A 27935-nucleotide genomic window follows, 5' to 3' on the forward strand; every position below is an offset into this window, starting at 1 on the left:
TACTAAGACGTTCTCGTTCGCGGCGGGGCAAAAGGTGGAGCTCGAGAAGTCAGAGTATGCACGAGAGATGAGGACGACATCATTTGTCCATCTCAATACTTTGGTTTAGTTTCCGACGACGCGGCTGTTGAGGGAGGTCAGCCTGCGTTCGCTCCGTTGCTGGAGTGACAGCGGCCAGCAGTGCTTACTTAGGTTCCCCGCCGAGAGGGGAGGGAACTGACTGTCGAAGGAATTGCATTCCCCTCGCATGTGCTGCGATACTGCCCCCCTGCCTAGAGCAGGATCTATGGAAGTATATAGCCGTGATCCGAGGAGCCGTAAGTTTGAATGTTACTACCGACGTACTTTTTGCAGCACTACATAGCGAAGAAGTTCAGATAGTTTGGCGTGTGCTTTGCACTAGTTTTGCGCGGTCTGCAGCAGCGCGGAGTCGGCGTGTAGTGCCGATCGATAACTACGTCGGTATCGATTAGGGGTCAAATCACCTCGTTGTGGCGTAAAATTGTGGACCGAGGAGCCGCAGGTTCGAATCCTGCTACCGACATTACGAGGCTTTGACTTGGTCAAGCCTTTTTGCAAAGCGAAACAGTACAGAACCCGTAAGGCCAGAAATGGCTTCCCCTTGCATCAAATCCATAGCAGCGAAATTGACCATCACACGCTCGTAAGGTTGCAGAGGTGGTTGGCACCGCCGGGGTCACTTCTTAACGCTAGCTAGTTAGGTGTTTTCCCAACCACTTTGTGCTTTCATTTTCAGAGCTGGTAGCGCGCGAAGCGCTGTAATCGAAGGCTCAGCGCAAGTTGATGCCTCGCCAATCACGCGACGATCACGTGTCGATTATTTTCTTGCATCTGACTCGGCATCTGCCGGATCCCCTTTGTTATGCCCCTCACTGCGTCTATCCCCAAAAGTACACCGTCAGAGGTATGGCGTGTTTTATACTCCAAGGCTATCGAGGTGGAGATAATCATATCATTCTCAGAAGGATTGACATGCAGAGCGAACTCAGGGATGAATATGCAAGCATCTCCGCGCTATACGACGTGCTTTTCCGCCTAAATAACCTGCAACACTCGGACAGCCATTCTTTGGAGTTCGCACAGCTCTCAACTCGTGCGCATACCCTGCTTCGCGCGAACCCTTTTCACGCGTTCTTTCGTACACCGCCCGACGATATGCCCGTGGATCGCTTCATCAAGATGCCCGAGGGGACTATAATGGTCGGGAACATAATCTCTTTCGGCTTGTGCGGTTCAATCGAATATCTTCGCCAAGATCGGGCCCTCCTGGAGTATATCACCGCGATTTGGCCGGAAATCTTCGACTGGATCTACTACATGTGCCCCCTCAACCACGAATACGACTACAGCAGCCTCGACAGCGCCACACTGAAAACCCTCACGATCACAATGGAGCGAATACAGACCAATCTACATGGCGTGACCCTGCTTCAGGCTTCTGAAGAGCAGATCGACGTCTTTCTTCATCCTAATCACAACGTTGCCCAGCTCACCGCGGATATTTATATGCGCGGGTCTCGAATACGAGACCTTCAAGCGAGATCAGGACAGGCAAAGCTCAAAGGATTTAGGGATGTGGTGCTTAGATCCACCGGGGTTCTCCTCTTGGTCTTGGATATGGCGCATAGACACCGCGGAGGTTCTGCATCTCAGGTGCTCTTGGCCGCCGCGAATGGTCGACCACGCCGGCTCTATAGCGCAGCGGGTCGATATTTGCGCACGGTACGCATCCAGGAGGCTAATTTGTGGGACTCGGCGGACCCGCAGGCCATATTCCTTCGCCAGCTGACAGGCAGGCCAGCCCTGGCCGTCCGCCGATACCCGAGCATTATGATCGTCGGCCTCATGAAGATGATTCGTGCATGGCCTACCAACCCATCTCCCCGGGGCGCGTCGTCCTTCCACAGGATCTACGACCTCATACTCACGTTCTGCACCAACGACCCGCACGCCACCGCTTGCTTCGTCAAGCACGGCCTCCTGGACCTTTTCTCCTTCGACATGCGACTTCCCCCGCGGGAGTTGACTCCTATCTTGGGCTGCATAGCCCGTGCGATTGTGTCCAGGAAGCCGCTCAAGGTCCTCTGTGGTCCACTTAACGCAGCGTTCAAGAACGACCCAGATCCAGAGCTCGCTGAGCTCGCTGCCGCCGCGGAGGTATACGACTCTTTGCGGGGTGTCGCTGCCAAGGATTGGAAGCGCGCAAAGCACTGCGCCAATATGAGGGTATGCTTCTCGGACTATAATGTGCATGCGACGCCTGACTGATACGCCCCTAGTGCTCGAGCCCGGCCGACGCGCAACTCCGCGCATGTACTTGTTCGCAGGCGCTGTATTGCTCTGTCTCTTGCCAGGCACTTCACTTGACGGAGGGTGACCATCGCGATCACTGCAATCATAATAGTGAAGATGAGGGTGAGGAAACTCAACGATCTGCTTTTGTTTCCGACTCTTCTCGCTGACAACCTGCCTAGGAAAAATGACTCCTCGTGACGTCCACTTTCTCTTCCACATCGTCCGTTTCCTCGTACTCGAACGTTTCGATGAGATCATGAACAAGGTCACTCCGAACCGCAGCGCACGAATAACCCTGGATATCCGCTCATGCGTCCCGAAAATCGGCTTCCAAGCGTCGCCCGTGTTCGCGCCAGAACGAACACAGTTCTGGGTCGATGCCACGATAGAATATCCTGGATGGCCAAACGCCCACGAGTTCATCTTCTATCCGACGGGCAGTGAAGAGCCCCATTTTATGCCCTTGACGCATGGGTATATGGGTACGACCACTACCTTTGACACCGCGTGTGTTTGACCTGATTGACCATAGATGCGTGGACTCGATATGACGAGCGACGCGCTCAAACAAGCGGCACTATTTCTCACGAATCATGATGCGTCTGCGATGTAGCATGTAGCATACAGCACATGTACACCCAGTACTTTAAGGCAGCACTCTAATGTGTATCCTAACTCTAAGCCCTGCGCACATCAGCAGGCCTACTCAAGCCGGAGTAGTCGGCGTTGCCGTGCCAGACGCAGGCGGCTCGTCCTTCGGCGCTTCGGCGGTGGTCGTGTGGTCCGTGAGGTAGGCCTGGAGGAACTTGCGCCAAGGTGTCTTCGACGGGACGAAGTGACCTAAAGGAAAAGGGACGAGCATCATGGTCAATACGCAGAGTGTATCTAGCGCCAAGATCTGCACTCACCCCCGTCATGATACTCCACGCGCTTGTTCGTCGAGATATCGACGAGAGATTGCGTGAGTTCGCTCGAGACGAAGTTGTCCGCCTTGCCGATGAGATGGAGGGTGGGCGTGGCGAAGCCGGAACCGTAGACGGCGTCAAAGCGCGGGTCTTGGAGGCGGTAGCCGCTGGCGGCGAGGCAGAATTCACTGAGGGGGAGGTGAGCGGGGTGGGCGAGTGGTGAGACAGGGGAGGGGGAGGAGCGACACGAGCGAGCGGGAGGGGGAGACTAGGGCGAAGTGCGAGGACACGTACAATGGCGGATGAGGTGGCTTGCCGTCGACTAGGATGTCAGGGTACGTCTCCGGCTTCTCGAGCTATGAAGGGAAGGCGGTCAGCCGGGGATCAGGTGTAGATGTATGCGCGCCTCACGATAGCTGCGAACAACGCCGCGACGGCAGCTCCCTGGCTTGCAACGTCGTGTCAGCGGAGAACGTTGGTGGACTGCAGAATCCCAATCGCACCTGAACCCGAAGATTCCCTATATGCGATGGCGGATTAGCACGCATACATGCAGGCTTCAAGAGGGAGGAAGGACGCACGTCAAACTTCTTCCCCTTCACGAGATCGCGGAGGACGGCAAGCGACTTGTCGATACCGTCGACCTTCCAGGGCTCCGTCCACCCGCGCAGGTCCTGCATGGGATCCTCGAGAGGGGGATCGCGGACGCCATCGTAGTTCTTGGTGGGCGCGAATGCATCGGTGGGATCGAGGACAACGGGGCCGTCGGCGAAGACTGCTAAATGCTTCCGGATTTGGACAGTACGAGGGATTTTCTAAGGCTACCCACCTGCGCACGAAAGGTCAGCTGGGTCCAATGCTCAGATAATGCGTTACGCACCAAAGTCGATCCCCTTGCACTGTTTCCTCAACGCTGCGATCTGGAGGCCCGTCAGCTGCTACTCTGTCCCGGAGCAGGCTTATGGGGACGCACTCGCTTGCTGAAGATGAGCCCGTTCTGCGCGTAGCCGTGGAGGACGAGGATGGTGCGGGCCATTGCAGGCTAACTTGCTTGAACTTGAAGTTGATGGTGAAGGGGAAAAAAGATGTTCAACCGACGACGTCGTCGTTGAGGACAAGGAGTGGAACCGGGTTGCTCGTCATTTTTGCCAGATATACAAATGCGAGATAGACGGCAGAGACTTCGCGCGCTGTGATCGATGTCGATCCGCGCCGACGTTCGAGTCTGCTTGAGTCAAGCTCGATGGCGACATCCTCTGGGTAAGCAAAGGTCGTGCGCGATGCCTCCGAGAACCTGGACGGGCTTCCGAGGGTTCCTGCTAGTCGTGGAGGGTGGTAATCATGGTGGTCGACGAAGTCGAGACTGGCCTGAAGCCTGCCGATGGTCGGCAGCGGCAAGAACGATCACATGCCATGCGTGTCGCGTACGCAAGCGGCGACAACAAGACGGTATCCGAAGATGCAGTGGTCGCTTTGCTGAATGTTCCTCTCCTGGCTCACACTTGCAAAGTTCCGCTGGAAGCCAGGACCGGGCCTGGCTGATCATTTGCAGAGTGACTGGCGTACGGTACTGGGACCGCACCCAAACCCAAATGTCGCTAAGTTACATGTAAATAACTACCAGTCCTAACCCAAGGCGTCCGAAGAACAGCGAGCACGATGTGCGCAATCAGTTGAAGTATATGTAAGTCGAGGTCTTCCGACAAGCTGGCAATCCTTAGACGAGCTTCGCAAGCGAGAGCTGGTTCTTGGTGACGTCCGTGCTGAAGTAGGCGTTCTTGAGGAACGTGTCGCCGACCAGCCACTCGTTGGCGCCGCCGACCGTGCCGGCCTGGATACCAGACACGCACATGCCGGAGCCGTCACCGAGATCCGCGAACGCGAGGTCGCGCGAGTCAATGTCGAACGACGTGCCGCCGAAGGCGAGCGAGAGCGTCTGCGCCGTGTTGCACGGCACAAGGAACCCGTTGACCTGGTCCTGCGCCGCGCCGTCGATCTGCTGGTGGATCGCGAGCGCGTCGTCGTCGGGGACGATCATGAGCGTGGTGCCGGTGTCGAGGATCGCGGTGCGGCCCTTGAAGCCGAGGTCCGTGCCGTCCATCGTCGCGCCGTCGAGGTCCGCCTCCCAGAAGCCGTCGGGGCTGACGTTGTCGACGGTGGTGAGCGTGGTGGCGTCGAACTTGGTGTCGTCGAGGCCGCCGAAAGTGACCTGGCCGTCGTTCAGGCCATCTGCGAGGCGGGGGATCTTGTACGAGACGATGGCGTCCTGGATCAGGCCGGCGGATGCGAGCGCCTCAGGCGGGGTAGGGACACCCTGGTTGGACAAGGTCTACAGTGTGATGAGCACGAGAATTGATATAGAAGCAGGACCAGGTGCTCACCGACTGCGCAAGGCCCATGAGACCGTCGAATGGCACGCTGTCGTCCGCAAAGTCATCGGTCTCCTGCGTCGCCACACCGAAGGTGTGGGCGTCGAGGTTCAGACCGCCCATGGCGATGTTATCCTGGACAATGGCGCCAGCGACAGCGCCGGTACCGTAGGTGACCTGGAACGGCGTCTTCGTCGCCTGGAACGAGCTCGAAGTGTCGCTGCCGAGGAACTGATGCTTGCCACAGTCACCGCCGGAGGTAGCGGACTGGCACTGGGTAGAGCCGACCCACAAGTCGGCGGAACCAGAGTCCATGAGGATCTCGAAGTCCGTCGGAGGCGTGCCCATCTGGATGGTCGAGAGGTAGCCGGTGTCGTTGCCCTCGATGTCGAGGCCGAGCGTGTTGTCGGTCGTGGGCGTGTTGGCCTTGGTGACGCCGTCGACCTGCTGGCCGCCATCGGCGGCACTGAAACGTCCGTCAGCGACGGCTCTCGCAATGGCATACGTCCTACTCACCCAGAAGCAGACCCAGCAGCAGCGCTCGCCGTCGCGGTAGCGTTACCGCTCGCAGCGCCGGCAGCCGCCCCAGAGGCAGAAGCACCAGCCGCCCCAGAGCTCGCAGCCCCAGCAGCAGCACCGGTGTTGTCGCAGTTGGGGTCCTGCTTGTTCTTATTGCCCCTATGCCTCGCCTCGATGTCGCGGCCCTGCTTGCGGCCAGCGTACCCGACCCGGTTCTTCCTCGCCTCAATGGACTGAGGCGGGAAGCGTCGCTCGGGCTCCTCAGGGTCGAGCCCGCGGAACTCGAGCGAGGGGTGCGGGCGGCTCGACGCATCGCCGCGCTTCCCGATAACGGTGTACGTGTACTCGCGCTTGTCTTCCTCGCCGCGCTTGTACCCGTGGCGGTTGAAGCGCGTCTCGAGCTCCTCGGGCGAGTAGCGGCGCGCGAGCATGGACGTCGGGATCGTGTCCACGCGGCGTTGGAGGCGCTCCCTCAGTTCCTCGTCAGAGGGCGGCGTGCGGCGCGTCATGTGCGCAAGGCGGCGGCTGCCGCGGTTGATGTGCTGCTGCATGCGCTGGGGAAGGGTCAGCATGGACGCGATCGGGCAGCAGGGGAGGGGGATCTCGATCATGTGATCGAGATGGGGGACGACGGCGACAGAGGTTGTCATGGACACTCACGATGAGCGGGTGCTCGTTCGACGGGGGGACCTGGCGGAGGCCCATGTGCACCATCCCGGGGCTGCGACGGTCGCCAACTGGGGCGGATGCCGAGGGCGCGGCGGCTGCATCAGCCGCGAGGAGCGCGCCGGCCAGCAGCGCAAGCGAAGACGTGAAATACATGATATCTCGAGCGTGCGGGACGGAGGAGACTCTTTGAAAAAGGAATGAACGTGAATGCGCGTGTGTGCAGGCGAGCTACGAATGGGCAGCGAACGCGAAGGGCGAAGGAGGAACTGGATAGGCACCCGGCCTGCGACGAAGAGAGGCGAAAGGAACGGGGTACGCAGTACGCCCTGCGAAATGACCGGGAAGAAAGGAACGAAGAAGGTAGCGGGGTGGGGAACGGGCCATCGGGGCAGGCTGCGTCTTTATATACGGCCTGCCACGCAGTCCAGGGGTGCGGTCGTCCGGTCGTCCTCGGCAACCGTTGACCTCCTCATCAGTTGCGCAGCGGACCAATCTCTCGGGATCCAATCAAATGTCGGTCACGCGCTAGTCACGGAGAATTGGGAGTTGAACTTGCACCAAGTTTGGACTTGTAGAGCTGGCTTCGGACTGGCATAAAGCAGGACTATGGTACATGCCGGTCAGGATAACGAGACTTACAGGAGAGACCAAACCACTACGAGCGAAGAATAGCCGCCAAGAGACGCGAATCAATATAGATGGCGGCCGGCAGGCACAATTACTCGTCTTCTTTTCCGGGCACACGCACTCGGAAGCTTCACAAACGCGCCTTCGCAAGGTCGTCTGCAGACTTCACGGAGGGCGGCTGCGGCCTCTTCGACGACTCCTTCAACGCATCATAGTACAAGTCCTCCTGCAACAATAGCGACACTTCGTCAGCGTCACGTCTTCCGAGCGGTGATCTCGGGCAAGGGCTTGTATACGGTGTCCGCAACTGCGTGCAAAGCAGGACGTGAAGAGAAGGGAAGATGGGCCGCGTATGTGAGACACCCAACGCACCTTGATCAACCCCCAAGCACCCGACTTCGCCAACGGGGCAACCTCGTCCGCAAGCTTCTCGGCGGCGGCGAGCACGTCGGCCGTCGTCCCGCCGTTCGCAATGCGGTCGATCAGCCCGGCCTTCAGCGCCTCCTGCGGCGTGAAGCGCTGGCCCTCGAGCGCGACCCGCCGATGGACGTGCGGGTCACCGACTTTCGCGCGCAAGATGGCAGCGAAGGCGTGCGGCCAGGGTGCGCCGAAGTGAATCTGGGGAATGGTTTACCGTCTGAGCGCAAGGAGGATGGGAAGGTAGAGGTGCGCACCTCGTTCATGCAGATCCATGCGTTGCGTTTGAGACCATCGGTCATGACGCGGTAATCGCAGGCGAGGCTCAGCATGAAGCCGCCCGCGAAGCAGTGGCCGTTGATGGCAGCAATGACGGGAACTGGCGAAGTTGAACGGACGTGGGGATGGATATGCGGACGATCACGTACTGGGGAAGGAGAGTAACCGGACGAAGAGGGGGTGCAAGGTGTCTGCAATGAGATCGACTGAGAAGGTATGTTAAGCAGAGAAAGAGAATATCGCACGGATGAAGAAGTTGGGGTTTGCGAGCGCGCGCTCGAGGTCCAGTCCTGTGCAGCATTAGCCAGACGCGCTCGGAGCAGCACAACCTAAGTCCACGCACCATTGCTAAAGAACTTGTCTTGATCCCTCTTTCCGACGATGATAAGTGCACCCTTCCCCTTCGTCTTGTCCGTCTTCTGCGTGCGCCACTGCGCGCGCCAGTCCTTCTCCACCGCGTCCAGCGCAGGCTTAATACCACCGTCGATCAGCTCGACATTCAGTCGCGCATCCTCTCCATTATGCAACTCGAGGACCCAAAGCGCCTCCTTTGCTAAATCGGTGCGGGATAAGTGGGGGGATCAAGCAGACGGGGTGGCGCACGCACGGCGGGTGAGGGTGACCAGGGGTGCGTTAGCAGGCAGGCTCAGAGGGAAGGCCATGGTGTGTATCAGTTGGGGAGACCGTGGAGGAGGAGGACAAGAGGCGTGAGGGCGCTTTGGTACGCGCTGGCAGTGAAGGGTCCCGTCATGTTTGGGGTCCGGGGCCGGATGCAAACATGTGAATTTCTAACATACGCGCAAGCGCCGAGCTGGTCATGGGGTCGCAGTCGGTAAGTACACAATTTATGTGACTTTGTGCTCGCCGAACTGAGGAGTGAACATGGTGGATGAGACGCGGGAAGGAATGGGAGATGAATTCCAGCCTGCGCCGGCGCAACCGTCATCAGTACACGAGGCAAATCCGAACTGTGACAGTAGGCGTCACGGTCCATATCGACTTTAAACGATTGTAAGAACGGTAACACGAGCAACGACAGGTACTTTTTAGACCTAATCCGACTCCCATACACCCGAGTCCCCAGGTAGATGAGGATACCAAGATCTCTTCTCCACTGCTACTCCACGCTCCCGTAGTCCTTTCAGCCATTGCTCATCGAACGCCGTATCATGATCGGGGTCGTCCCGCTTATTCCACATCTCAAACTTCTCCAGCTCTGGCAACCGCGCAAGTTCGGCGGCGAGCTGCGTCGCCGCCGCCGAGCTGTTCCACCCGGATACGTCAAGCTGCAGAGACAGAGTCCGTAGGGCTCTAAGCCTGCCGATGGCACAGATTTTAGGCAGCTCCGGTGGGGGCCTCCAGCGTGAACTGTCTGCTATGTGAAGATAAGTGAGCCCGGGTGTATGCTCCAGCATGGCATCCACATTGGACCAGATACGAAGCTGAGCGTTGATGTATAGGTACCGCAGTTCACCCAAGGGATGCCGCTGAGCAAGCATGAGGAACGCATCCCGATGGTTCTTTTGCGGCCCATGGTGATCGACGTTGACCGCGAGTCGCTCGAGCCGGGGTACGTGAAGGTAGCGGCACAAGAACACGGCCTCGTCGTGGAGAACGAGCGCGCGCAGCGTGGGTATCTCGACAACAGGGATGCCCTCTTCCCAGTCCACGTACACATTGCTAATCTCTAAGTGTTCGAGAGCGGTGCAGCGGGGAAGGATCTCGGTGACATACTCCTGCAGGGACTCGGAGCTCAGGCCGAGATTGAGGTGGGTAAGACGCTCCCACACAACCTCCACGACCGATGCGAAGAAGGGCTCGCCGATGGAGAGGCGACGAAGCTTGGGGGCGTTGGCGAACCACCGGAAAGCCAAGTCGTAGAACTCGATGGGGTAGGCTAGGTCGGGGTCTACAGGGCACACAACACCCGCTTCCTCGAGCTCCGGGATATCGATAGGCTCATCGTATGGAACGGGGATCGGCACGCCTTCGTCGAGTACGAAGCGCGCCACCCGCCAGCGTCGCGACTCTGCGAAAACGACGGACCACAAGTCGCTGATGCAGGGCAGCCCGCCCCTCAGCGCGTCCACGTAGCCTGAGACCCGGTAGTTCCCCATTGTGACAGACAGAGTCGCTCCCGCTGATCGCTGAAGATATTCGCGCAGGGCGGCCACATCCTCGTCGCGCCATCCGTCTTCGCTCCTGTACTGGGTATACGAGATACGCCGCCAGATACGCGGCGTTTGCAAGCATATAGCACGCCACCGACTGCAAACTTGGCTGATGTGGAGGCGCTCGGAGAATGGCCGTGAGCGGAACCAGTACGTGGGCAGGGCAGCGAGGAGGATTTCGATGAGGATCTCCGTAGGCAGGTCATCGATTCGAGCCATAGCATGCGAATTGCTGTGTATAGAGCTCTGACACTGGTAAGAACGACACATGATGCAGCTTTTAGATGCGCACTTATAGTCGTTTGAACCTGGATGGTGTTAGTCGCTGCTAAAGGACGATAAACCCCGAGGTGCTGCATCCCTGGGAAACAGGCTTGCCCTCACGTGATCGTTTTTGATGAACTGTGACAACATGCGTCACGAACCAGCCGCTTGAGCTCGACAGGACCAGTCTGCCTTGTGTATATTGAGAGGCCATGGTTCATGGCTTTGAAAGAGGCAGCTCCATTGTGATGTATCCGCCTTCGAAGCCGAGCTCCGGACATGAACTCGTCATCAGGTTGAAGACAAAAACAGCCTTTCCATTCTGTCAATGGTGAGAAAACCTCCGGACTTAGAGTTTCAATTGAGGACAAGTATTGCCAAAGATTTCAAACCTGGGTTTGAACTTAATATGGCCCCTATACTACGTCTGAGTCTCTAGGGAGCTGAACATATTCGCGGTGCTTCTCTATCACTACTCCGCGCGCGCGTAGTCCTTCCAAGCGTTGGTCATTGAACTCCGAATCATCGAGACCCTCCTCCACATTCCACATCTCGAACTTGGCGAGGTTGGGCAGTTTCAAAAGCTCCGCGACGAACAGTGCCGCTATGGCTGGACTCTTCCACTCGCCCTCGTCCATCTGCAGAGACAGCGTTCTCAGGGAGGCAATCGTGCCGATACCACATATTTTGCGGGGTTTAGCGACACGATTGAAGACTCGTCGTGCCAGACAGTAGTCGATGTGCAGGTAGGTAAGCCCAGGCATGCGTTCCAGCATGGGGTCGATATAGCGCCAGTTGTCGAACCAACTCGTAAGATATAGCTGACGCAAATCACCGAGGGCGTGCCGCTCGGAGAGTAGGAGGAATGAGTCGCGGCGGTCCTTGAGGCAGTCATAGGTATCCATATCGCATGCAAACCTCTCGAGCCGAGGCACGAGGAGGTAGCAGCATAGGATGATCGCGTCCCCGCCGAGATAGAGCGTGCGTAAAGAGGGCATCTCCACGACAGGGACGCCCTCGATTCCGTAGATCCAGCTCGAAGCCTCTAAGTGCACAAGAGAGGTACAGAGCGGGAGGATTTCGGCGACATACTGCAGCAAGTAGTGCTCGCTGCCCCGTGAAAGATGAAGATGGGTAAGACGCGCCCACGCAACCTTCATCACCGTCGTGGAGAAGGGCTCGGAAAGGCGAAGGCGGCGAAGCTTGGATGCGTTCTCGAACCACCGAAAGGCGGAGTCTTTCCTGAACTCGATTGGGTATCTGAAGTCGATATCGGCAGGGCACATCACGCTCGCCTCTTCCAGCTCCGGGAGATCCAGCGGCTCCTCATATGGGACGGTGATCGGCACACCTTCGCCAAACAGCAAGCGCACGACGCGCCAGCGCCGCGACTCGTGGAACACCAAAGCCCATAGGTCGCGAACACATGGCTGCGGCAGAACCGGGTTCATGGCGCCTTTGGTAAGGGCACTGCACTTCCCCATTGTGACGGAAAGGGTCTGTCCCGCTGATCGTCGCAGATATTCGCGTAAGGCTGTGACATCCTCCTCGCGCCAGTCGTCCTCTCCTTTACGCTGGACGTACCAGATACGCTGCCATAGGCTTGGGGTTTCGAGGCATATGGTGCGCCAGCGACGGCAGACGTGGCTGATAGGAAGGCTCTTTGAAAATGGCCTTGAGCGGAACCAGTACTTGGGCAAGGCGGCGAGGAGTATTTCTGTCAGCGTCTCGGTCGGCAGTTGATGAATCCCGGTCATGCCTTGCGTGTTGTCGTCCGGAGGCTCTGACATCGGTAAGCATATTTTTCTCGGATTCCTGGAGGTGCGTACACGTGTAGTATCAACGTCTGGATGGTGGTCGTCGGAGGGAGAAGCTAATAATCCACGAGGCGCTGCGTCCCTGCGTAACATGACTTTCACGTGATCATCCGAAGTCCAACTTTGATCTTGAATCATAAAGCCTTTCATGCCCCTCCGTGGTCGGCGCGTAAGAGACGGGCAAAGTACTTGCTATAAAGAGCCATCGTATTCATTTCAATTGTCGACCGCCCTGAAGCGGTGCATGGGGCAATATAGGTTATATATACTAGTTAGGCACGATGGATTGAATCAGTCATGGCAGGTGTCATCGACAAGCCTGGACTCGTGGCGCCCATACTATAAAGCCCATCAAGCTAGCAAGCTCTCTCCTCATTGTCTCACATCGAACATTTGCAGAGCCTCTGATCTCTTGTACACAACCTTACCAAGCGATTTTCCGTTCTCATGGCCTTGAAGCTGCTGCCTTTAGCGACCTTGGCAATCACCGCGCAAGCAAGTGGAACGTAAGTAGCGAATTTTACATGCATCTCATCGCTCAATGACGCTTAGGACCTATTGTGAGACATATGTAACGACATCCGCGACGACCTACTACCCATATCCCGGATCGACGGTTACTGTAACCGTTGATGGAGGTGCGTACACGCTTTCAAATCACTTCCTGAGTAGCTCTGATTCTACCCCACTAGCAACGACGATCCATCGCACGTCCTACGTCTATGAGACCCCAATGCCGACTCTTCCAAGACGAGCGGCCAATACGCCCCCTTGCAACTCCACGAACACCGTCACGCGCACCGAGTTTACGACGGTGCCCAACCCGACGTGGACGGCGACTTGGACGGAGTGGGCAACAACTGTGACCGGCGAGCCAGTGACTATCACGGTGCCAGCAGTCTGATTATCTTGCCGAGTCCTCCCCTCGATTCTGTCATGAAATGCATGATTCGATATGCTATACTACAAGTGGATGTCTGTCTATCTAGTACAAGATGCGATGCGATCCGAGCCGAAAGCAAGAATAATGAAGGATAGATAGCAACCGCACCCAATCTATCTCGCCGCCGCGCCTCTCACAACTGCGGGCCCGCGGCGCGCACGCCCGCGTCGACGTCCTGCTCGTACAACGCGAACGCCTTCTGGAACATGCCCGCGAGCTTGCGCACCTCCTTCGTGAAGCTCGCCTTGTCCGGCCACGCGAGCTCGGGGTTGAGCAGCTCGCGCGGGACGCCCTCGAGCGCGGTGGGGATCGAGAGCCCGAAGGTGCCGAACGTCTCGAACTCGGCCTTGGCGAGCTCGCCGGAGTGGATGGCGTCGACGATGCGGCGGGTGTACTTGAGCGGGCAGCGCTTGCCCGTGCCGAACTTGCCGCCCGTCCAGCCGGTGTTGATGAGCCAGCAGTCGACGTTGTGCTTGGCCATGCGCTCGGCGAGCATCTCGGCGTAGCGGCCGGGCTGGAAGCAGAGTTAGACGGATCGAAGAAACAGAGAGGGATAAACGTACGTGAAGGACAATGAAAGGCGCAGAGTAGCACGTCGAGAAGGTCGGGATGGGCTCGAGAACACCATCCTCCGTACCCGGCGTCTTCGAAGTGTAGCCGGCGAGGAAGTGGTAGCTCGCCTGCGCCGGCGTGAGCTTGCTCACGGGCGGGAGCACACCGAACGCGTCGCAGGTGAGCATGATGATGTTGCTCGGCTGGCGGTCGACGGAGCACGGGATTTGCGCGTTCGGGATGAACTCGATCGGGTACGCGCAGCGCGTGTTCTCCGTGATGCTCACGTCGTCGTAGTCGGGCACGCGCGTCGCCGGGTCGTACACGACGTTCTCGAGGATGCTGCCGAACTTGATCGCGTTGAAGATCTCGGGCTCCTTCTCCGCGGAGAGGTTGATGCACTTGGCGTAGCAGCCGCCCTCGATGTTGAAGACGCCCGTGTCGGACCAGACGTGCTCGTCGTCGCCGATGAGCGGGCGCTTCGGGTCGGCGGAGAGCGTTGTCTTGCCGGTGCCGGAGAGGCCGAAGAAGAGCGTCACGTCGTTCTTCTCGATGCCGACGTTGGCGGAGGAGTGGAGGGAGAGCTGGCCGAACTTGACGGGCTGGAGGTAGTGCATGACGGAGAAGACACCCTTCTTCATCTCGCCCGCGTACTCGGTGCCGAGGATGACCATCTCCATGCGCTTGAAGTTGATCTCGACGGAGGTGGTCGAGGACATGCCCTTGGTGAAGCGGTTCGCGGGGAATTGGCCGGCGTTGTAGATGATGAAGTCGGGCTCGCCGAAGTTTGCGAGCTGCTCCTCCGTTGGGCGTATCAACATGTTGTTCTGCGGGCGACGTCAGTACATTCTCCTCGATCTCGAGGACTGAACACGCACCATGAACAGAGCATGGTAGGCCCGCGCGCAGATGACCCGGACCTTAATGCGGTACTTCGGATCCCACTGCAAGACTCAATGAGCACGAGACATCGGGGACGGAATGGAGGTCACGCACCCCCGCGTAGCCATCAAAGACATAGACGTTGTCGCGGGTGTTCAGGTAGTCGATCGCGCGCTCGCGGTTGATCTCGAAGGTGTCTGGATACGCTGTCAGCTGCCGCTACCAAGCACACGACCAAGACCGGCACGCACGCTCGTCCATCTTGACGTTCACGGGCCCCCACCAGACATCGTCCTTGCTCGTCTCTTCGTAGACGATGCGCTTGTCCTTCGGGCTGCGGCCGGTCTTCTTGCCCGAGAAGTTGATGAGCGCGCCCGAGGAGGAGATGATCGCGCCCTCGTTCCGGATGGCGTCCTCGTAGAGCAGGGCTACAGGCGCATTGCGCTTGATGCAGATGCGGTCCATGTCGAAGCCCGCGTTCGAGAAGTATTCGAGGTCGCGGCCGATGACTGCAGGGCGATGTCAGGGGGATGGTGAAGGGAGAAGGAGAGAAGGGTACGCACGCTCGTTGTACTGATCGGAGTCTTGCGTCTGCGCGTAGTGCTTGTGCAGGATGTGCGGGGTAACGTGCGGGGTAGTGTGCGATGCGACCATTGCTGTGAGGGTGTGGGTAAGGCCGTATGCGGCGATATTTGGCAGGGAGGTGGCAAGTTCGGCGTCCGATTCGCAGAACAGAGGACAGGTGGGTGGGTGCGGAAGTTAGGGAACGAGGAGGGGAAGTGGGACCTTATATACTCGCGAGTGCGGGAACGCAAGCTCCTACCTTGCCGTGCTGGTTCCTATTTCGCCCGAGCACTACCAATCGATCTCCATGTAAGACCGTGAGTGTCCGAATGAGGGTGGGGTTAGGTGGGATAGGGGAGCCATAACCAGGGCGGAACCTCCGTATATCACATGTTGGATTCTAACATCACGGGGCACGCGGACCGCCGGCGCTCCGGTCGCGCTCACTCGCGCGTCTCTTCACTGCGATATTTCGGTGAAGTCTGCATTCGTGGCAGCGTTGTAGTGGAGCGCGATCTGTAAATGAGAGAGGACGAAAGTATTCGGTCATCCCGCGAGAGCCATACAAGGGCAAGAGCGGACGTACCAGATCGTACGTATCTCTTCACAACCTACTATCCGATTCGAACGGTGCTTGATCGTGATTAGGGGATCACCATCATCTTCGCCTCTGGTGCTATCGAGGACGTATGCGAGCTCACTTCGATAGCGTCAGTGAACATCGGGCACCGACGGCAACGCAAGAGGGATCACCTCACTCACCGACCATGTTGACACTACTCAGCTTCATCTTCGACTCAGAATAGACAGGAAACCACAACGAACTATGAGAATTTCGTACGATGTCTTCAAGGACGGCGTGATAACGGTGATGACAATATATTCATAGGTACTCCGACGTGAGAAGACATAAAGCCCGCATGCAAGAAGTAACCCTCGTATACGTGAATAGACAACAAAAGCGATAGAGACAGGTGGGAGCGGAGATTTCGATGGGTGAACTCGGAAGGGGGGTGATGGGGGAAGTACGATAGGTAACAAGTCGTCTGGAAAGAAGCGTCAGCAAGCGAGGTCATTGTGAGAGATAGGCAGGATGGGAGGATATAAAGTCAGATAAGCCGGTGTTTTCGTATCCCCCGCTCGCTTGACGCGACGCGGGCGACACGTCTGCCCCAGAACGGCGCAGACGCGTATGGCCTGACGGCTGCCCGATGTCACATCGAGCGAAACGGGTATTAAATCAAAGAATGGATGAACTTGTTCTCATCAAACGAGGGGAGGCGGAGGCGAAGAGAAAGGTGAGGGGAAGAAGAAATGCTCACCTAAAAGCGGATACGATCGACCAGTAAACAAAAAAAACGCGCGAGACTGGGAAGTGGATGTCAGTAAAGGCTGGTGAAATGGCGGGGGAAGGTGTAGGAGGTATCAGTTGAGAGTCTTTTGGTATCAGGTTGTCCACAAGAGATTATCTCTCCTTCGGAAGCAGAACTGAATTATAGGATCATCTTGGAAAGGATGCCGCAGGAGCGTTGTGCAAGAGCTAGGAAGAGCATACACACCTTCAGAAGAAGACAACCCTTATTCGTCGTGATCGTGGAAGACAGGGAAAGAGGGGAAGAGGAGGGGAGGATGGGAGAAGAGGAGGACGCGGAAAAAAGGACGCGATCGACGCGTCTCATGTCCAGTCTCCGGCAAATGCCGAGCGGAGTTTGAAGTCGCCGCATGACCCCGGCAAGTCCAAGCAACACCAAATACCTTTTTCTTTCCTTCCACGACGCGTCCGCGACGCGCCTCATTCCCTTGCTTTCGGTCCCCTTGTACCCGTCGTCACATACAACATATTTTGTTCATCCTTTTCATATGCCTTGCTGTCTCTGAATCGTTCTATGCTTTGCCTTGTGAGTACCTTTCTCTGTCCATCTCCTGTACGATGATATCTATCCATTCCGAGTCGGTGACGATTCTCGATGATCCTTACTCGCAACATGCATCACCAACTGACAGACTCCCATCATCCGTCTGTTCTTTGTACGCTCTACTAACGCACAAACCCCAGGATCCGTAAGTATCCCTCCGCCGATCGCCAGCCCAGTACATTTCTTCGACCGTCACCACGTCCTCTCCCCGCTATACCTGCGCGCTTGTGATGATAATATATTCATTATGCGACCACACCTTGGGCACCGTGCTTCTGCACTCACCACCCACTGAAGCGCCTTACGCATCCGATCATCAATGGTTCCTATATCTCACCTGCTCTTCGTACTGACATGTCCCTCACGTAGTCTTATCCACCTCTTTGGAACATCCAGCGCATGGTGAGCTTTCTCTCTTGAATCCTTTTCGCATGATGCTTTCGAAACAATGACAAGCATATGTCCGACTCGCGAAAGCGTATGAAGGACACCATTTATGTTTCCTGATCCCCCTCCTTCCCTTGCTGATCACGCTCGCTGACTTCCTTCCCCAGTAAGACTTCCTGCGCCCCTCACTGTTATGTTCTTGTGGTCTAGGTTTCGAATCATCTTCCTCCCTCGCGTGTATCAGTCTTCGTGTTGCAATGCTAGTCCCTCTTCTCGTACCTGTGTTTGCGCCTCGATCTCCTTCTCGTCTGAGCTGTCTCTAGGTTCGATTCTTACGGAATCTTCGATCGGCCGACTGGCATCATGTTTTGGTCAAGCGTTGCGCTCTCGCTTGACTGATGCGCGCCCTCATCTTGTCAGGTTCCTTGTGGACTAGCCTCGACCTCACCTGCGGTGAGGCGGCGCGTGCACTGTCTGGAAAAGAACATTCGCCGATCGAGCGTCTCTAGTGCGCTCATTGGCGGTGGTTCCCAAGCACCTTTCTTACACATCCTTCGTCAGCGGTGCAAGGCGTCGAGATTCCAGCCGGCCATCGCAGTCCCGGTGTGTTCTGCAGGGTGTCGTGCGTTCTTGAAGTTGAAGAGTGGACGTTCGTTTGGAAAGTGCGCAACGGCGCCCTGGCAATTGTTGGACGCGTGAGAGCGTGCCAGTTGTCAAGCTACGGACGCCGGGCTTGGCCTGGCTCGACATTTTTGGAAGCAATACAGACAGCTCCGCAGCGTACGTGACGGGGCGCAGCCAAGGCGTACGTACCGAGGGCCCGCAAACCAGAGGCTCAAGCTCGAGCTTGAGCTCAAGGAGGTGTACGTGCACGGTACGAGGCCCTCCGTTGTCCAGGTGGCAGGTACCTCAAGCTCATCGTCGACGGCGCTCACGCTTTTTATGTCCGCCACAGCGCCTCGCCGTTCATCAAGAGTTCATAAATACACATGGTGACTGCCGACAAGGATCAATCGGGCAACAATTATTCACCCCTATTTGGCAAAATGCATCACCGATCTCCGAGGCGCGTCGCAACGTCGATGGCGTCGATAGCCCGCGTTTTCCCACCAGCCAGGGCCGGCCGCCCGCGCCTTCTCGCGCGCTTCTGCTTCTGCATCCCCCCACTCAGCCGCTAGCAAGCGCCCGCCGCTCTTTGTCCCCCCACGCTCCTTTGCCCCTCGCTCGTTCTCCTCCGCCTTATTGGAGCGCTGGCGTAGCTGCTACAAGACCATACAGCTGCAACTTCTGGCCTACGCAGAGGCACCGTCATCTTGTCATTGCGTCTCTGCCGCCGGACCCCTTCCCCCTCTCCTTCAATGCCCGTGCTGCACGCTCGAGACAAGGACCCCGGCCCATTCGACCCCAAGAACAAGGGCTTTGGCGCGAATGTCGCGGGTCTCGCCGTTATCGTCGTCCTCGTCCTGGGCATAACGATAGCGCTTGCGGTACGATATGTGCGCAACCGCAACAAGCCCGCCGAGGACACGCAGACCTCGCAGCCTGGCACACATTCCATGTCCTCCCTCTCGTCCTCCTCCCAGAATGAGAAGGCAAAGTGCGTCCGTCCGACGGCGAGATTTACTTCCGCTTACTGACCGCTATCGTAATCGCAGTCCGCGGCCCAAATCTGGCGCCCCCAACACATTCTCCCGCGAGCAGCTCACGCGCTCTGTTGTACTTCCTGCGACGACGATCCAACCGCGCCCCCACCGCCAGTCCCGGCAGGACATCCTCGATTTCTACCGCAATAGCGGCGCATTCCCGAAGCCCTTCCATACCATCACCTCGTCCGGCGGATCGCGCAACTCTGTCATCACTGCAGGGACTGCCTCGCGCAGCTCTGTCGCCCTCCACTCCCCCACGTCCGCCGTCCCCTCCCGCTCCTCGATGCTCAACCCCAACGCACCCCGCCACTCCTTCATCTCAGCTCACTCCGTCGGCTCGCGCTACTCGGTCATGTCCGGCTACTCGTCCGCGCCCTCCAGCGCCGGCATGTCCCTCAGCGGCCAGCCGCGCAAGATCCGGCAGCTCTTCGACCCCGTCCTCCCCGACGAGCTCACCGTGCGCCTCCACGAGCGCGTCACGCTCGTGCAGACCTTCGACGACGGGTGGTGCGTCGTGGGCCGCGAGGCGCCCGCGCAGCCGGCGCAGCAGACGAGCCTCTTCCGCCCCGCGGAGGCGGCGGTCGATATGGGCGTCGTGCCTGCGTGGGTGTTCATCAAGCCCGTGAAGGGCCTGCGCGCGGAGCGGCCGATACGGAGCACGAGCCTGGGGATCACGGTGCGCATCGACGCGCCCGGGTTCTCGTCGAGGGACGAGTGCATCTCGTGGTCGAATTTCTGACCGCGCAGAGGGGTCGTTCGACGTCGATGAGGAGGGGCGCCGGCGTGCGACATCACTAAACGAGGACGCTACCGCATACCCCATCCTGCTTCATGTACATATCTCTTACGACCCCGACGTGTGTCTGCGGGATTCGAGTCCTTCAAGACTCCAGCATTCGAATTCTCCGAGACTCGGGGCCATGGCGATAGCTCGCTGCTCGTCGTGCCCACCGTATATCCCCTCTTCATACACCCTCTTCATGCATTCCTCTTTCCATCCATCTGTCCAATCATCTTCTCCACCATAGCATCGCCGGGTGGCCGATGGGCCACTCCGGTGCCCGGCCGCCTCCGGTAGGACGACCATGTAACATCACCCACGCATGCTATCCTTGCTCTCCTCCCGCAGGTTAGCTCTGTTCGCGGATAGTGCTGCAGTGCTAGACTTATCAACTGGTACTACACCTGTCTACTGGTACCATACCTGTCTTCTGGCCGTTTCATCTGTTGTTTCTTGACACATTCGCTCGTCCCTACATGACTATTCTGTACTGGCGAGTCAGAGGTTCGGCCACTGGCGAGCCCAGCCCCACCATATATTGCCCGCCCTATCCCATCCTGCGCTATATGCGTACAACAATCCCCGCCTGTAGACTGGTACATCATCCCTGCCTATAGACTTGGTGCAAATCCACCTATAGACACCCGCTAACTGACATTAGTATCGTTATTTCCTTATTGCTCTCAACCGTTCCACCTTCCACCCCATTACTCTTGGTTTGCTCAGATATGTGTATCGGTCCCTGCATGCAGTGTAACACAGATGAAAGGGCTCCAAACTCGTTGATTAGGTGGTGGTTCAGCGTGCGAAGAGCAACTTGCAACTCTTGGACTTGGTCACAATGTGTGACTGTCACTTGTGACCAAGTTCAACATTGCACGTGATCAAAAAGCACTGTTAATCATTTGCGCTCGGCAAGGCCTTTCGAGGGCGTCGTTCATACTCAGTTCCCAGACCTTCCAAGTCTGTGTACTCATGCCGAGATCTTGCTACCATATGAGACTTCTTGACTGCATAAGTATGCGCTACAATCCTAGCAGCGTTCTTTGACACACGTTCCACCCCACTTCTACGGCACAATAGCATGTAGCCCAAGATCGGTATAAGCTTCTCTACCGTCTCAGTCTCAGTCTGTTCAAAGGGTGCTCGTCTCTTACAAGGATGCCGAAGGGAGGTGTTGCGAGTGACCGGCTGCCGCACCAAAATTACCCCTTTGGCCAAGATATAAATCAGCAGTGTAAGTGGAGAGAGGTACGCATCATGCCAGTGCAACGACGCCACCTTGACAGGGAGAACCGAAGCGAATGAAAGACCACCCTTTCGTATAGCGCTTTGCATATCACATATATGGGGAGAGCCATCTCTGCTTTGTACTTCCCTGATCCTACCTCTCTTTCGCCGCCGATGCTCGCAATGTTCCACGACAGTGACCCCGGGAAGCCGGTATGCTGGCATCATATGCTTGAACATTCGGCCTGCGGAAGCTCAGACGGCCGCGCAGTCTTGCGACTGAGAATCAATGCCGAGGAGGCCTGGCCATGAGGAGAGATTGAGGTGAGTTTCCGATGCCGTGATCTGCTTTCTAGAACCGAGCAAGAGAGACCTGCAGCCTTGACTTGCGCATCGTCAATCCTCCCGCTGGACTGATGAGCTACGAGCTCTTCAGAGATCCAGCTGGACTCATCGTGCATTCGTAAGTACGCCAACTTTACGGACAAGGCACGCCGGTAACCGGGCTGATCAGGTGATCGGTTGCCATCATGCGCACGTGGTTGGATGCAAACGGTCGCCCTCATCGTCGCCGTCACCGTTCTCGACGTTCACCACGACGTGCTCCCGGCCTCGCCAGCGCCGACCCCATTCGCCTCGGCGCTTTTTGTGCTCGCCCTCATCCTCGCATGAAGGCCCAGTGTACGTGATCAATTAGTGACGCTAAGCTAGTGCTGATTTGCGCGGCACAGCCCGCAGCTACTGCCTGTATATCCCCCACGCTCGTTAATTCACCATACACAATGCCCGCGTACAGACGACTGAAGCGCCAGGGCAATGTCACAGGCCTTTCGGACGATAGTGTAACCCTTTCGAACACTGCAGGCACTGCGCAGACGGCAACTGCCATCGCTTTCGATACGGATGGAGGCGACGACTCCGCTAGCTACACAGGGCCCGTCCCAGGCCTCGCAGGCACTCAGTCCGTGGTAGTCACCGATGCGGAGACCACCCCCACTGCATCACCGTCGTCCACGTCCGCCTCCGCAACGGCCACGCCCGAATCGTCCTCCAACGCGTCCTCGGGCGATCTCCCTTTGGGCACGGTCATCGGTGCCTGCGTTGGCGCCTTCGCTGGTGCAGCGCTGATTGTGCTCTTCGGAATCTGGCTGTATAACCGCGCCACGCCCCGTAGACGCGGCGGCGATCGGTCGATATCCGCCCTCTCCAACCGGCGCGGCGACCGCGCGCGCTCGCAGTCTGGCGCGGAGTTCTGGAATAAGCTCGGCGACGGGCGCGACCGCGAGAGCGGCAGCGACCACTGGACGGACCCGGAGACGAAGCAGGTGGAGGGCGGGGTCACGCGGATGGAGAACATGTTCAAAAAGTCGCCCAGCATTCGCACCGCGTACACGCACACCACGGAGAAGTCCTTCGAGGAACCTCTCCCGTCGTCCTTCGGCGTGTACCACCCGAATCTGGCCCGCGAGCTTGCTGGTGCCGGTCCCGACGAGCCTGAACCGCCGCGTCCCTTCCTGCACCGTATTGAGACCACACCGGCCTTCGCATGGCATGACAGCGCGACAGGTTCGCTTGCCAGTCTCAAGTCAAGCAATGCGGAGGGCCGCATGTCTCCCTCGCTCTCAGTAGCCATACCAACGCCGCCTGCCCAAGCGTCGCCCTTGCACCAGTGGGAGACCGCTGAGGTCCTCAACTTCGACCCCAGCTCTGACGCGGACCCGCGGAATCCTTTCTCGCCGCCGACTTCCCACGCTGCGCTTCCGGATGAACCCACCACACCATTGAGTAACCGGCGAAGCATTGGGAACCCCTTCTTCAAGAGCCAGGAGGGCACATACCGCAGACGATCATCCTCGACCTTGACCCCCAAGAAGGACAAAGGGAAGGGGCGCTCGATACCATCCGTTGTGGAACCACCGGCGGATGCAGAAGATCCGTTCCAGGACGCGAACCCCTTCAGCGACCCAGTCACGCGACATGCGTCCGCCATGACTGCCACCACGGCGGCGACGCATGATTCAGTCGTCACCAACGACCGCGCGCTCCAGAACCTCATCGCTGTCCTCGACACCGGCGCCCACAATTCGCTATCGCCGCCGCGCCATGACTCCTACATGACCGTATCGAGTGCGTACTCGGACGCGTCCGAAGTGATGGGTACCCCGCCGCACTCGCCCAGCCCCAACGCACGCTAGTTTCTTAGACACGCCCGATACTCGTTCGTTCGGCGCGCGCGCTAGGCGTTCCCCGAACTCCATCCTTCGCCTCGCTGCTCTACCGACTGCCCTGTCCGCCCTACCCTGCTCTCCTCATCAACCTACCTGCGCAGACCACAGTGTTTAATCAACCCGCCCACTTACCTTTGTCCGTGCCTTCATATGGCCGTTCGCTGTACACTACCTTCGTCTCGACGTCTGTGCTCCGCCGCGCGGGCGGGCGTCCATTATGCGCCCGCCGCTGCGTCTACCGCTGGCGGCGTGTCCGCGGGCGCGCCAGCCTTCCGCTCTCTTACACTCACTGTCCATCTTGCTCCATCTTGCATTGCCGTACACTCATCTTCCCTCGCGTACACCCCACGTATATTGCGTGTGCCTGCTGCGCCGGACGAGGCCCCATCTTGTGCTTATTCCCCCTCGTCGGGTGGTTATTCCCCTCGCGTCGTCGCTTTTCGCTGTACTTACATACTGACCGTCGCATTGCCCGGGAGGACTGACTACGCATGATATCATTATTGGTCTTTGGTAAATGCGTGAAACCGAGGGATGACGGTGATGCGAGCTTTGCTAGGCTCCCACTGCCAGCCTGGTGAGAGCTGAGCTGCGGGACCAGGGAGCAAGTAGTGTCACTTGCATGCACAACAGAACCTGCTGGTGCAGAAGTACTATCTTGGACCGATCTGGATGGAATGGAGTGCCGACTTCTCCTCTGGCACTCTAGAGGAGCAAGAGCAATGAACAGGGTAGGAGGCTCAATTTGGTCCCAGGAATTGTCGCACATTCTGCACGTTGTTCACGCCGTTGTCCATCGCGATCATGGCTCTTCTGTAGCAGCGGCAACAATTGAAGCTTTCAGGAAAAGAACCTCTCTAGATGATAAATACGGCATGGTGGGGTCGGATATCCTCGAGCAGGGTAGTAGTACATTACATCCAACCTCGGCAACGAATCACGTCTCGTACCCTCTATGAAGTTTCTCAACCCTATATCTTCCGGTTGAAGCGCTGCTTCCAGTTGCCCTTATTCTGGCGTGCGCTGCCTGTGAGAAGTCAGGTCAGTCATAGCCCTCTCCTCTCTTGATCGACGCCACGTACCAGAATGCTGCTGACTACGATCCCCAGTGATGGCGCCGACGACGGAGTCCTTCTTCCCCGCAATACGGTCGCCGGTGCCCTCCGCGTAGCCCTCGGCGCGGGCAGCGTTGTACTCTCCCTCGCCCTCGGCGTGCTCTAGGCGACCGCGATTTTCGGTGCCGCGCATACGAAAGATTCTGCCGATCTAGAGGGATGCTTAGCGAGGGAAGGAGAGGTCAGGCAGAGCGACGCACGGTCTTCTTAAAGGTGCCCTTCTTCTCGTGGTACTGGCCGGAAGTTTTGGATGGAGACATGACGATTGTAGGATAGTTTGTTGGCGAGGGGAAGTGGCGTCAGATAAGCGAAGAAGATGCAGAGCCAGGGCCCAAGGAACCTCCTTATGTAGCCCCGAACACGCCCCCGCCGCCTTCACTGCCTCTAACTCTCTCTTACCGCCCCCAACTCTCTTTTCTAGCTCAGGCGCATGGGCGATGCAGCGTCATTGGAGCAAGCCAGGAGAATGGAAGCTTCAGCTCGCCTTCGCCCTGCCTTCGCCTCGCACGCTGTCACAAAGCGCGTGTCTGGATATGACGAGTTCGAACCTCTAGGCCATCGGGCATTGCCGATAGGCTCTCAACGACTGTCGGATAGGCCTGGGACAATGGGCCTGCCAATAGAACAATGAGCGCCAAGGCAATGTGCGGCGAAACACCTCAACGCGTCACCGTATGTCATGAATGCGTCTTTCCTTCTCGCGGACTTCATCTCCAGAAGGGAGCGTGCTGTCCTGCCCTTTGGCACGCCGCACAAGGAAGACCAACGACACTGTGCTGAAATCGAGTACAATTCAAGTTAGTACAACACTATACATATACTTCACTTCTTCAATCCCAGTATCCGCTCATAAAACTTCAATTCCCGCTCCGTGCAGTCGCGCACAGTCTCCGCCCTGCGGAAGCCATGGCCTTCGCCTGGGTAGACCTGCGCATACGGTGAGCTTAGGTATGATTAAATAGCACTAGCAATGCTGCGCACCTGCATCTCCGCTACGCCACCGCGTGCCTTGATCGTGTCGTACATGGCCTGCGCCTGGGATTTGGGCACGACGGTGTCTTCCTCTCCTTGGAGGATCTGCGGGGTTGTCAGCGCTGTGTACAATACAGCGGGCGGGGTACCCGTCTCAACGCGAGGCACGCAAAGACTGCTGCCCAAAATGCGGAAGTCAGACAAAGCTACCACTCACCAACAACGGACAGACGATCTTCTCGACGTGCGTGATGGGCGACCGTGCAGCATACAGTCTGTCCCTCTCCTCCTTCGCCTCATACTGCCCCTCTGGCCGGATGAGCACGTCGATGTAGTGCATTTCGAACTTGTGCATGTTGCTCGACATGAGGAGGGCGATGTCGGCGATTCCATAGCTAGGGGCCGCAATCAATACACTTGTACTGGAAACACGCAGACGACTTACCATGACGTCCCCGCCGCGAAGAACGCTGGCTTCGAGGAGAACGAGAGTGCGGAGAGCACGGTGTACCCTCCGGCAGAGCTCCCGCGTATGACCATGCGCTTCGTGTCCACGTAGTCGGACAGCAGCTGCGCTGCAGTCCTCCGCGTCGGCGACGCCCCATTGACCATTCAAGGCGTCCATGTACGCCCGCCCGTAGCCAGAAGAGCCGCGGTAGTTGACTTCGAGCCTAAGGTGGTGTGTCGTGAGTGATGGACGCTTCTGCGGCAGCTTTGGCTTCCACAGGCATACTTCAGCGCAAGTGTGCCGACTTACCAGGCCCACCCTCGCGTCGTGTAGTACTGGATCTCAAGGTTGAGCTTTGGGGGCGTGAGGCCGGTGGGCCCGCTGTGCGCTTGCACGACGCAGGGGGGCTTCTCGCCGTCGAGGCCGCCCGTGTAAGCTGGGTTCTTAGGTGGCCAGAATATAACATGTATATCGTGACCTGAAGCGAGGGTCAGAATCTCGAAGGATATAACTACAGCGCTGCTGAGAAAGCAAGAAGATTGGAAAGGCTACACTCACCATCCGGCGCGGTCAGGGTCATGGGCCGCGGCTGGGAGACGAGATTTCGGGGGAGCTCGCCTCTTGAGAAGACGGTTGGACGCGAAGAGAGCTTCTTAACTTCAAATGTGGAGGATGACAGCGGCGACGAAGGCGTGATGGTCAATTGCACCGTAGCCGAGCCATCGTCTGTGAGGTCGCCGACGAACACAACCTTTGAGCTCAACCCGTCGGAGGGGATGAGGCGCAGGTAATCGACCGTCACATAGGGGATGTCCAACTGGTGCTTCTCGCCCGACTGCAGGTCAACCAGGAAGAACACCGCCCGCCCGTCCTTCGTGCCCGTGAATATCGCGTGCTGGCCATCCTCGAGCGCGGCGTAGAAGCTCCAGCCAAAGGTCCACGCCGGCGAGTTCCCGTTCCAGTCGAACTTCGTCGGCTCGCGCAACACGGGCGTCGGCTGCGTGCCGAGCCCGACAATGTACTTGTACGGCTGATAGTACCCCGTCTCGTCTGAGAGAAAGAGGATGGTGTCCGCGGACGCCCATGTCGGGTAGACGACGCTGACCTTGCGTCGTGCGCCGGCGACGTGGGTGATCGCGTTCGCGGTGAAGTTGTCCGCGTCGAAGTCCACGACGTAGACCTCGGACCCGGTCCAGGACATGTCGGGATGATACCATTGCTGCCAGGTGATCCTCTTCCCGTCGGGCGAGAAGCGCGGCTGGGCGTAGAAGTCGGCGCCATGGGTGAGGGGATGGACGGCGGAGTTGGCGGTGTCGATGACACAGAGGGAGTTAGTGACGTCTGCAGGGTTGGGCTTGGTGTGGTCCTCTAGGACCGCGATAAGGAGGTGGGGACGGATTGGGTGAATGTCGAAGTCGGCGTAGCGCCAGTTGATGTTCTCTGCGATCGCTGGTCAATCATACTTCGGCACAGGGGGGGTCAGAAACGCACCTGGCGTCACTGCAACGGGATCACCGTCTCCTTCCCTGAAGCGGTACAGGCGATTGTCGCTGCGCTGCGAGAAGTAGAAGACACCGTCTCGGACGGCCAACACGCCCGGGCCGCCACCATACTCGTGGACCTTGGTACCAATGTTCCACTGCGACCCCGGAATCACGTCCTTCCCGGTATCAAGGTCTACCAGCGCAGTCCTGCCTCCCTCTGAAGGACGCGAGTCGGAGAGGTATAGTTTGGATGTGACAGGATCGACGAAGATTGGCTGAGCGTAGACGTTTGCTGCCTGGGCACGTCGTTAGTCGAGATGTATTGGACGCAAGAACGACTACGCACGTTCTCAACGACATGCTCAACAGTGAGCGGGGAATCCCATGTCCCGTACGATGCGCGAGCAGCACCCATGTTACCACGTACAGAAGAT

General features: G+C 58.0%; 13 protein-coding genes and 1 non-coding gene across 14 annotated transcripts; 5 read left to right on the forward strand and 9 right to left on the reverse strand.

The window, feature by feature from the left end:
* Positions 1–458: 458 nt before the first annotated feature.
* SCHCODRAFT_t111 lies at positions 459–544 on the forward strand. Its single transcript has one exon. It is a non-coding gene; the product is annotated as a tRNA-His (tRNA).
* A 360-nt stretch (positions 545–904) lies between these two features.
* On the forward strand, positions 905–2913 carry SCHCODRAFT_02688547 (uncharacterized protein; the record flags this gene model as incomplete). Its single annotated transcript, XM_003032298.3, has 5 exons — positions 905–925; positions 984–2247; positions 2301–2436; positions 2496–2798; positions 2849–2913. Exons 2-5 carry the CDS (start codon positions 994–996, stop codon positions 2911–2913), a joined length of 1758 nt encoding a protein of 585 aa, XP_003032344.1. The 5' UTR covers positions 905–925; positions 984–993.
* Positions 2914–2996: 83 nt separating this feature from the next.
* SCHCODRAFT_02625323 (FSH1-domain-containing protein) lies at positions 2997–4599 on the reverse strand. The gene is made up of 8 exons (XM_050345291.1): positions 4195–4599; positions 4102–4141; positions 3803–3996; positions 3725–3741; positions 3633–3669; positions 3516–3577; positions 3225–3409; positions 2997–3156 (listed from the first exon to the last, which is right to left on the reverse strand). The coding sequence occupies exons 1-8, from the start codon at positions 4255–4257 to the stop codon at positions 3023–3025; spliced, it is 732 nt and encodes a 243-aa protein (XP_050199938.1). The 5' UTR covers positions 4258–4599; the 3' UTR covers positions 2997–3022.
* A 66-nt stretch (positions 4600–4665) lies between these two features.
* Positions 4666–7308, reverse strand: SCHCODRAFT_02577992 (acid protease). Its single transcript, XM_003031854.2, has 4 exons — positions 6770–7308; positions 6107–6663; positions 5603–6056; positions 4666–5550 (listed from the first exon to the last, which is right to left on the reverse strand). The coding sequence occupies exons 1-4, from the start codon at positions 6929–6931 to the stop codon at positions 4939–4941; spliced, it is 1785 nt and encodes a 594-aa protein (XP_003031900.1). The 5' UTR covers positions 6932–7308; the 3' UTR covers positions 4666–4938.
* Positions 7309–7324: 16 nt separating this feature from the next.
* SCHCODRAFT_02625331 (ClpP/crotonase) lies at positions 7325–8859 on the reverse strand. The gene is made up of 7 exons (XM_003031853.2): positions 8709–8859; positions 8445–8654; positions 8347–8391; positions 8251–8292; positions 8080–8201; positions 7778–8023; positions 7325–7631 (listed from the first exon to the last, which is right to left on the reverse strand). Exons 1-7 carry the CDS (start codon positions 8761–8763, stop codon positions 7536–7538), a joined length of 816 nt encoding a protein of 271 aa, XP_003031899.1. The 5' UTR covers positions 8764–8859; the 3' UTR covers positions 7325–7535.
* A 275-nt stretch (positions 8860–9134) lies between these two features.
* SCHCODRAFT_01299153 (uncharacterized protein) lies at positions 9135–10610 on the reverse strand. The gene is made up of 2 exons (XM_003031852.3): positions 10565–10610; positions 9135–10518 (listed from the first exon to the last, which is right to left on the reverse strand). The coding sequence occupies exon 2, from the start codon at positions 10489–10491 to the stop codon at positions 9154–9156; it is 1338 nt and encodes a 445-aa protein (XP_003031898.1). The 5' UTR covers positions 10492–10518; positions 10565–10610; the 3' UTR covers positions 9135–9153.
* Positions 10611–10871: 261 nt separating this feature from the next.
* Positions 10872–12406, reverse strand: SCHCODRAFT_02577993 (uncharacterized protein). Its single transcript, XM_003031851.3, has 2 exons — positions 12366–12406; positions 10872–12319 (listed from the first exon to the last, which is right to left on the reverse strand). Exon 2 carries the CDS (start codon positions 12291–12293, stop codon positions 10953–10955), a length of 1341 nt encoding a protein of 446 aa, XP_003031897.1. The 5' UTR covers positions 12294–12319; positions 12366–12406; the 3' UTR covers positions 10872–10952.
* Positions 12407–12738: 332 nt separating this feature from the next.
* SCHCODRAFT_02541509 (uncharacterized protein) lies at positions 12739–13607 on the forward strand. Its single transcript, XM_003032297.3, has 3 exons — positions 12739–12859; positions 12906–12991; positions 13046–13607. Exons 1-3 carry the CDS (start codon positions 12801–12803, stop codon positions 13255–13257), a joined length of 357 nt encoding a protein of 118 aa, XP_003032343.1. The 5' UTR covers positions 12739–12800; the 3' UTR covers positions 13258–13607.
* Positions 13220–15602, reverse strand: SCHCODRAFT_02625339 (ATP-utilizing phosphoenolpyruvate carboxykinase). Its single transcript, XM_003031850.2, has 6 exons — positions 15294–15602; positions 14982–15239; positions 14845–14927; positions 14727–14792; positions 13860–14675; positions 13220–13810 (listed from the first exon to the last, which is right to left on the reverse strand). Exons 1-6 carry the CDS (start codon positions 15382–15384, stop codon positions 13430–13432), a joined length of 1695 nt encoding a protein of 564 aa, XP_003031896.1. The 5' UTR covers positions 15385–15602; the 3' UTR covers positions 13220–13429.
* Positions 15603–18955: 3353 nt separating this feature from the next.
* On the forward strand, positions 18956–19982 carry SCHCODRAFT_01093495 (uncharacterized protein; the record flags this gene model as incomplete). Its single annotated transcript, XM_003032296.2, has 2 exons — positions 18956–19194; positions 19253–19982. The coding sequence occupies 2 exons, from the start codon at positions 18956–18958 to the stop codon at positions 19980–19982; spliced, it is 969 nt and encodes a 322-aa protein (XP_003032342.1).
* Positions 19983–21789: 1807 nt separating this feature from the next.
* On the forward strand, positions 21790–23609 carry SCHCODRAFT_02283791 (uncharacterized protein). The gene is made up of 2 exons (XM_003032295.2): positions 21790–21935; positions 21986–23609. The coding sequence occupies exon 2, from the start codon at positions 22037–22039 to the stop codon at positions 23447–23449; it is 1413 nt and encodes a 470-aa protein (XP_003032341.1). The 5' UTR covers positions 21790–21935; positions 21986–22036; the 3' UTR covers positions 23450–23609.
* Positions 23540–24471, reverse strand: SCHCODRAFT_02283747 (uncharacterized protein). The gene has a single exon (XM_050342271.1). It carries the CDS (start codon positions 24249–24251, stop codon positions 23769–23771), a length of 483 nt encoding a protein of 160 aa, XP_050199939.1. The 5' UTR covers positions 24252–24471; the 3' UTR covers positions 23540–23768.
* Positions 24280–25143, reverse strand: SCHCODRAFT_02625350 (uncharacterized protein). Its single transcript, XM_003031849.3, has 3 exons — positions 24798–25143; positions 24565–24748; positions 24280–24509 (listed from the first exon to the last, which is right to left on the reverse strand). Exons 1-3 carry the CDS (start codon positions 24855–24857, stop codon positions 24454–24456), a joined length of 300 nt encoding a protein of 99 aa, XP_003031895.1. The 5' UTR covers positions 24858–25143; the 3' UTR covers positions 24280–24453.
* A 276-nt stretch (positions 25144–25419) lies between these two features.
* SCHCODRAFT_02667644 (alpha/beta-hydrolase) lies at positions 25420–27916 on the reverse strand (the record flags this gene model as incomplete). The annotated part of the gene is made up of 7 exons (XM_003031848.2): positions 25420–25524; positions 25579–25674; positions 25787–26240; positions 26327–26495; positions 26576–27457; positions 27509–27797; positions 27848–27916. The coding sequence occupies 7 exons, from the start codon at positions 27914–27916 to the stop codon at positions 25420–25422; spliced, it is 2064 nt and encodes a 687-aa protein (XP_003031894.1).
* Between the last annotated feature and the right edge of the window lie 19 nt (positions 27917–27935).

This window comes from Schizophyllum commune, assembly GCF_000143185.2.
Source record: "Schizophyllum commune H4-8 unplaced genomic scaffold SCHCOscaffold_6, whole genome shotgun sequence".
Lineage (NCBI taxonomy): Eukaryota > Fungi > Basidiomycota > Agaricomycetes > Agaricales > Schizophyllaceae > Schizophyllum > Schizophyllum commune.

Coding starts and splice junctions, on each gene's coding strand:
- SCHCODRAFT_01299153 (XM_003031852.3), bottom strand. CDS start 10,491: ATGGCTCGAATCGATGACCTGCCTACGGAGATCCTCATCGAAATCCTC.
- SCHCODRAFT_02283747 (XM_050342271.1), bottom strand. CDS start 24,251: ATGTGCGACAATTCCTGGGACCAAATTGAGCCTCCTACCCTGTTCATT.
- SCHCODRAFT_02625331 (XM_003031853.2), bottom strand. CDS start 8,763: ATGGCCTTCCCTCTGAGCCTGCCTGCTAACGCACCCCTGGTCACCCTC. Junction 8,392..8,444: donor AGACAAGTTCTTTAGCAATG/GTGCGTGGACTT, acceptor AATGCTGCACAG/GACTGGACCTCGAGCGCGCG. Junction 8,293..8,346: donor AAACCCCAACTTCTTCATCC/GTGCGATATTCT, acceptor ATCTCATTGCAG/ACACCTTGCACCCCCTCTTC.
- SCHCODRAFT_02625339 (XM_003031850.2), bottom strand. CDS start 15,384: ATGGTCGCATCGCACACTACCCCGCACGTTACCCCGCACATCCTGCAC. Junction 15,240..15,293: donor CTCCGATCAGTACAACGAGC/GTGCGTACCCTT, acceptor ATCGCCCTGCAG/TCATCGGCCGCGACCTCGAA. Junction 13,811..13,859: donor CGCCTTTCATTGTCCTTCAC/GTACGTTTATCC, acceptor CTCTGCTTCCAG/CCCGGCCGCTACGCCGAGAT.
- SCHCODRAFT_02625323 (XM_050345291.1), bottom strand. CDS start 4,257: ATGGCCCGCACCATCCTCGTCCTCCACGGCTACGCGCAGAACGGGCTC. Junction 3,578..3,632: donor CGGCGTTGTTCGCAGCTATC/GTGAGGCGCGCA, acceptor TTCCCTTCATAG/CTCGAGAAGCCGGAGACGTA. Junction 3,410..3,515: donor AAGCCACCTCATCCGCCATT/GTACGTGTCCTC, acceptor CCTCCCCCTCAG/TGAATTCTGCCTCGCCGCCA.
- SCHCODRAFT_02577992 (XM_003031854.2), bottom strand. CDS start 6,931: ATGTATTTCACGTCTTCGCTTGCGCTGCTGGCCGGCGCGCTCCTCGCG. Junction 6,057..6,106: donor GCTGCTGGGTCTGCTTCTGG/GTGAGTAGGACG, acceptor CGGACGTTTCAG/TGCCGCCGATGGCGGCCAGC. Junction 5,551..5,602: donor TCATGGGCCTTGCGCAGTCG/GTGAGCACCTGG, acceptor ATCACACTGTAG/ACCTTGTCCAACCAGGGTGT.
- SCHCODRAFT_02625350 (XM_003031849.3), bottom strand. CDS start 24,857: ATGTCTCCATCCAAAACTTCCGGCCAGTACCACGAGAAGAAGGGCACC. Junction 24,749..24,797: donor AGGGCACCTTTAAGAAGACC/GTGCGTCGCTCT, acceptor GCATCCCTCTAG/ATCGGCAGAATCTTTCGTAT. Junction 24,510..24,564: donor TCGTAGTCAGCAGCATTCTG/GTACGTGGCGTC, acceptor GACTTCTCACAG/GCAGCGCACGCCAGAATAAG.
- SCHCODRAFT_02577993 (XM_003031851.3), bottom strand. CDS start 12,293: ATGACCGGGATTCATCAACTGCCGACCGAGACGCTGACAGAAATACTC.
- SCHCODRAFT_02283791 (XM_003032295.2), top strand. CDS start 22,037: ATGCCCGCGTACAGACGACTGAAGCGCCAGGGCAATGTCACAGGCCTT.
- SCHCODRAFT_02541509 (XM_003032297.3), top strand. CDS start 12,801: ATGGCCTTGAAGCTGCTGCCTTTAGCGACCTTGGCAATCACCGCGCAA. Junction 12,860..12,905: donor ACCGCGCAAGCAAGTGGAAC/GTAAGTAGCGAA, acceptor AATGACGCTTAG/GACCTATTGTGAGACATATG. Junction 12,992..13,045: donor TACTGTAACCGTTGATGGAG/GTGCGTACACGC, acceptor CTACCCCACTAG/CAACGACGATCCATCGCACG.